At 37.5% G+C, this 5,785-nt stretch overlaps 1 protein-coding gene across 1 annotated transcript in view; it reads left to right on the top strand.

Moving 5' to 3' along the window:
• The first annotated feature begins 522 nt into the window (after nucleotides 1-522).
• LOC103145349 (protein C-ets-2) overlaps nucleotides 523-5,785 on the top strand; it is a 13,769-nt gene continuing 8,506 nt past the window's right edge. The window contains exon 1 of the mRNA XM_007562742.2: nucleotides 523-609. Coding sequence (XP_007562804.2) covers nucleotides 523-609 — 87 coding nt within the window. The remainder of the gene's footprint in view (nucleotides 610-5,785) is intronic.

The raw sequence follows: 5,785 nt of genomic DNA, 5'->3' as shown, positions 1-5,785 counted from the left end.
AGCAAGTAACTTTCGTTTCCCTCCTGCTTTGGACAATTTATCTTTGGAGTGCAAAGTTGCTTTATCAGTGTATGCATGTGCATGTGCTTGTGCCTGTGTTTGGATTGTTATAGGGTTTGACACTTCACAGACCCCTCTGCTCTTTATCACTGATACAAGGGAACGAGCCTGGGCCTAGCTGCTTTTGCTCCGTTTGGACATCTAATTCTTAAATCTTAGCTATGAGGTTATATCATAAAGCAGCAGGAGTTTTGCAATCACAGACGTGAAAAGAGATGCAACATAACAACAGATTAATGCCAGGAACACAACATTATTTTCTTTTTAAAGCAAGAAGTCCTGTCTGACTAGAGTGCCGCTCAACCTCACTGATTCCCAGCACTACTTGTGTGGCATTTCTGTTTGGTCTAAAGCAAGGTGAAACAACACGGCAAATGCTCACAAGGCAAGCTATCTTTAACAGCCTTGGCTTGGCCTGACTAATGCTGCCGCTGACAGGACTGCAGTGATAGGTTTGGAGCCATGGGACGGCCGCCTCAGCACACTCAGCGGGACACCCTCCCGGCCTTTTCCCACATCACTGGGGGCCGGTGGGGGCTGAGGCGAGAGGTGGGCTCCTTGCTCCAATCTTCTGGGTTGTGGCTGGGAAAGACTGCAGCCCACTGTTCTCACCATCTCCCCCTGTAGTCACAGACTCAGCAGTGGAAGTAAGAATGGGGGGTCAAAGGAGACATTCTCAAAGTGACAAGGCTCATGACTTTTAGTTACGTTTTCACTGTGAAATCGTATGGAGGTTTGGTGAATTACATTTGTGTAGATGCTTTTTTTTTTTTTTCCAGAGTTTACTCCTTGAGAGCAATTTGAACTGAAAGTCAGCAATTTCTAATAATTCATCAGATGAGTGCGTGACATTAACAACTGAACATGCCTGTGCAGCATGTGGATCTCATGCTTACATTTTAGAATTACAGCCTGCGTCCTAATAGAGGTGGTGTTTAACTGAGGATTTTGGGCTGTTTACTTCAGCTTGTTACAAGTGGAAAACTTGAAATGTTTTGTTTTGCATGTAAACTATCAAAGAAATACCCCTAACTTAGCCACTAAAATTCAGTCCATATATTAGAGAGTTTCTTTATTTAGTTTTATCTTGCCTATCAAGTATCTTGTTCACTTTTTTTCCAATTAGTTTTCCCTTACAGTTAGAGTATTATTTTTTTTAAAAAGCACAGAAAAACAGTTATGCTAGATCACAGTTTCATAAAACTTAAACATACCAAGGTCATTTGAATTTATTTTAGGGTTTCATTACTGAGCTTTATTCTTTATAGATAACAATTTAACCTTTCTGCAAAATCTCTGTTATGTATAGACTAATTTAGCTATGGCTGTTAATGCTATTAAAACAAACTGTGCAAATAGGGAAAAATCTGGGAATTCTCGAGACTCCCTCTAAAACACTTCTGCCTTTTTTAATGTTATTTTAACATAAAATACACTGTAATATGCATTAATGCACACAGTGAAAACTGTCTTGCACTAGTGCAGAAGAACATCCACAGTTTTCTTTATCTATGCTCTTTTGGGTGCAGCCAATTAGTGATAAAAATATGAATGGAACTCCTGGATTGGCTGCTTTGCAAAGACCAAACAAATAGCACTGCATCTAGGTCAGACCTTCCCAAGCTAGATTTTCTTTTGAATATTTTAAATATGTTCCATGAAAAACTCTGCTAATAATTTGGATTTACATTCTGCAGAGTAGGTGAATGTGTGAATTTTGAACTACAAATAGGCAGGGGTCCACTGTATTCACACCGACATACAAGAAATGAAACTTAAACTGACCTTTTACATTCAGGCACACCAGCGGTTTTTGATTGTTTTACAAACACTCTTAACCCAGTCAAAATATGCTTTATTTTTACATCAGATGTTCTGATTTCTCCTTTATTGGGCTAAAATATACTGGTAGATTCTATTTTGTAAAACCGTTCTTGGTCTTCTTTTAAATCAAACCTTAGTTTTACAAAAAGTAAAGATTATTTTGATCACTCTCCACTCATGTTTGTACCCATAATAATAATAATAATAATAATGTGTAAACTTGAGGACATTTTGCTGACCAAAACAGGGAGACATGAATCTATTGCCCCTGTTTTGCAAACTCTACTGGCTTCATGGACTGCAGTAGATGTGGCACTTTTCTGTCCTTTGGTCTTTGGCTTCTGATACCAGTTTAGTCAAGTGGCATCAGGTTTGGACACATTTTCTATGAGTTCGGGTCAGTTGGGATTTTTTAAACCCCCAGAACCTCCCCAGGAGTGGTCGGCTTACCAAAGTTGATAGACACCAGCCCCCCTCATGACTATTGCAAGAATAATCATGAACGAATGGAGTTCTGAGGCCAAAACCATGGGTGACTAGGGAGAACAGAAAAGCTATGTTGACTAGAAAACTGTCCGTGACCCGAGGGGCAGAATGTGTATCAGAAGACCAAGGACTACAGTGATCTCAAAAGATTGTGCAAAGGGGAATTGTCAAACATCTCTCTGTTTTTGTTGCTCCAACTCTTTGAACTGAAGAAATGTGCAGTTATACTGGCAAATAAGGAATTGCAAACCAATTACAAACCAACCAGGAACAACATGTATAAAAATACTTTGTGCATATCTGCAACAACATTGCCATTAGCTAATCCTCTCCTGCCATCAACAAAACCTCACTGAATCATGTACTCACATGGTTTGAAACCAGTGTTTTATCATGAGTACATCATTGTTCCAAAGCAAAAAATAACATTTTCATTGCTAACTGGCTCCTAGCACGCACACATTTATGTCACTTCGGTGTTATAAATGTGAAACAACCAATGATCTTTGGAGGTGGTTTCAAAATTGACTTATTGCATTAGATGAAAACAGTGTTACCTCTAAAATTGTGAAATGGAAGCAGAAATGTGTGTTTCTTGTCACACTTCCAGCTTCTGCACACTCAGTCTTCACCCCCCCACTGTAGCTGATGAGAAAGAGTGGGTGGCAGAGGCAAGAGTGATAAGACCTGGTGAGCAGAAGGGGATGGAGGAAACCGGTTTGCTTTGAGGGTCATTGACCAGGCAAAAATTAGCAACTTGCTGTATGGTCGCAAACACAAAGCACTGACGGTGGAGTGGTCACACAATTATATCAGCTTGCACATGTACTCCCATTTATGGCCAGGCCGACATACACACACACACACACACACACACACACACACACACACACACACACACGCACACCTACACACCTAAGCATGCACAGACTGGAATGACCAAGAAGATACTTCATACTTTGCTGATTTGACAATTCTTTCCACTCTGTGTTTAGCTTGGGCTGCTTTTTTTTTTCAATAGATATCTCTCTCTCTCTCTCTCTCTCTCTCTCTCTCTCCTTTCTCTCTCTCTCTCACACACACACACACAGTCACACTAAAAGAAGCATACAGGAAACCACCTTTATCAGAAACTCCACCCAGAAGTAATTTTTTGCTGCACCCGCAAGGCTCGAACGCCTTCAGCTAGTTTGAACTAAAATATCAGCACTGTAACGGCTATGTACCACAAACCTCTTTGAAACAACTGCTCAGATGAAAACGGCACATTGCATGTTTAAATGGGCCTCAGTGAATTAAAAAAAGAAACATACATCAAAGAGGTGACATGTTATTTCGACTAAGTAGCGGTAGTAGTTTATCTTTTGATTGATGGATATGCAGGTTGAATAAAAGGCTTAAGGGGTTTTTTTTCCTCAAAAGTAATTCATGAAAGAACTCAATGTTTAACAATTTTGTTGGATTATGCTTTTCATGCAACTGCATTTTTTTAAAATCCCAGCTAGCAAATCAAGTGCTTATTTTCCTGGCAGACATCCATAAGACTAAAAAAAGTTTAATCAAACTCTTATTGCAGATATGTACCAATTAATTTTGTCAGACTAGCTGTATCCAGAAGCTTAAAATTTACAAAATGAAAACACAAATGTGCATCAACAATGTTCAGCACAAATGTGCTGAACATTGTTCAGCTGCATCAATGGCCTCTACACAATTTATAATAAAAAGAGTCATCTTTGCACACACAGATTGAAGTTAGATTTGGGTTACCGAACTTAGAACATCTTTCAGTTTTTCTGTCCTAACCACACTGAAATTCCCCTTGTCCTAATTATATCAGAATACCACATTATAAATGCATACATTGTCCTATATTTTGTATACAAAGAAATTCTGTAAAGTTAGCTTTAACATTTTCTTTTGTTTTCAACTCTGAACATATCTGTTTTTTTTAACACAATATATTTTACTTAATTACAGTATTGCAAGCATTCCAATTCTATAGTGAAAGTATTTTTTTCCTTGTAATACCCTAAATATTGCTAAATACACATTTAAACTACTGAAGTTCTTTGTACTTTTTCACACAACTGTTTTTCTTGAAACCCTTTTTTTTGTCAGCACATCAAAGAAACATGTCTTCACAAATAGAATGAGTTTTATATCAAAATGTAAATATGTTTATTTCATCTTTAGAGTAAATTCTAAAGAATAAACGACATATCATTCTCTTCAACCCAATGATTTGCAGTTCTTCTCTTGTCTTCATGGTTCGAAAAACCAAATCAGATTTTGACAATCACTTTGTCAAATATTTTGATTTTTTTTGTTTTTTTATTATTCACATATTTATTTTTTTTTAATTTTGAAAGATCATACTGGGTATGGTAAATAAAGATAGATAAAAACAGAAAATTGAAAGCATATGATCAAAAAGTAGTTACAGGACTTTGCAATGCTCTGCTAATTTACATGTACTGTAAACAAATTTAGAAGCGGCGCAATAGTGCTAGTTCACTAACAGATTCTGTCTGAATTTGCTTTTTGTTTCAGACCATTAAGCAAAATTTGAAAGGTCAAGATGCATGCATAAGTCTACAGCTACATAACTGTGATTAAAAAACAAAACAAAAAAAAATAAAAAATCCCAAAAAATGAACTAGCACTGAGAAGGAAAATCCAATACGACTGCCTGAGATCATATGAATGCAAAATCAGGCCCCCGCTGACGATGAATGCTGGCCAGTATCTCTATGATCTATGAGATGGTCTAAAAGAACAGTAAACATCTTCGAAGACCACATCTCCACCTACACCACAAACCTGCCCTCTGGCATGGTTTTGAAAAAAGGAAGCCTTTCTCAAAAGCATCTTTAGATATCCGCAGCTTAATAACAGTCCTATAACCACAGCATTGGTTTGCCACTCACCATAAAGTTCAGGAGGTAAAGCTTACTCTTAATATATATCATAACAATCCGACTGGTAGAGAATCGAAACCTGTTTACTTTCTAAAAGCTAAATAGTGAGATATTTACAAGGCTGCTTGGTTGAAGACAGTTTACCATCGTCGCTTCTCAGCAAGTAACGTCTTTGTTTACTTTCTCACAAATAACTGTTTAGAAATAACAAACTATGCTTAAGATACTTTGTAATCAACGGATAATTAATCCAGTACCTCAAATGTTGCAACATATACAATTTAAAAATTGATGGAGATCGACTCCCTTGACTGTACAGGACAGCTCAAGCTCTATTTCTAAAGAGGAGTTTCAAACATGCATTCACTGTGTAAAGTTTAAAGCACCTTCAAAACCAGGCTCATCATCACAATGCACTTACTTCACAAGACAGTTGTCAAGAGAGCAACCGGATAGGATAACTGCACTTTAAAGAAAAGTGTTGTGTTTTCTTA

This window comes from Poecilia formosa, unplaced genomic scaffold (assembly GCF_000485575.1).
Source record: "Poecilia formosa unplaced genomic scaffold, Poecilia_formosa-5.1.2 Scaffold141, whole genome shotgun sequence".
NCBI lineage: Eukaryota > Metazoa > Chordata > Actinopteri > Cyprinodontiformes > Poeciliidae > Poecilia > Poecilia formosa.
This window is presented reverse-complemented; position numbering and strand designations above follow the sequence as displayed.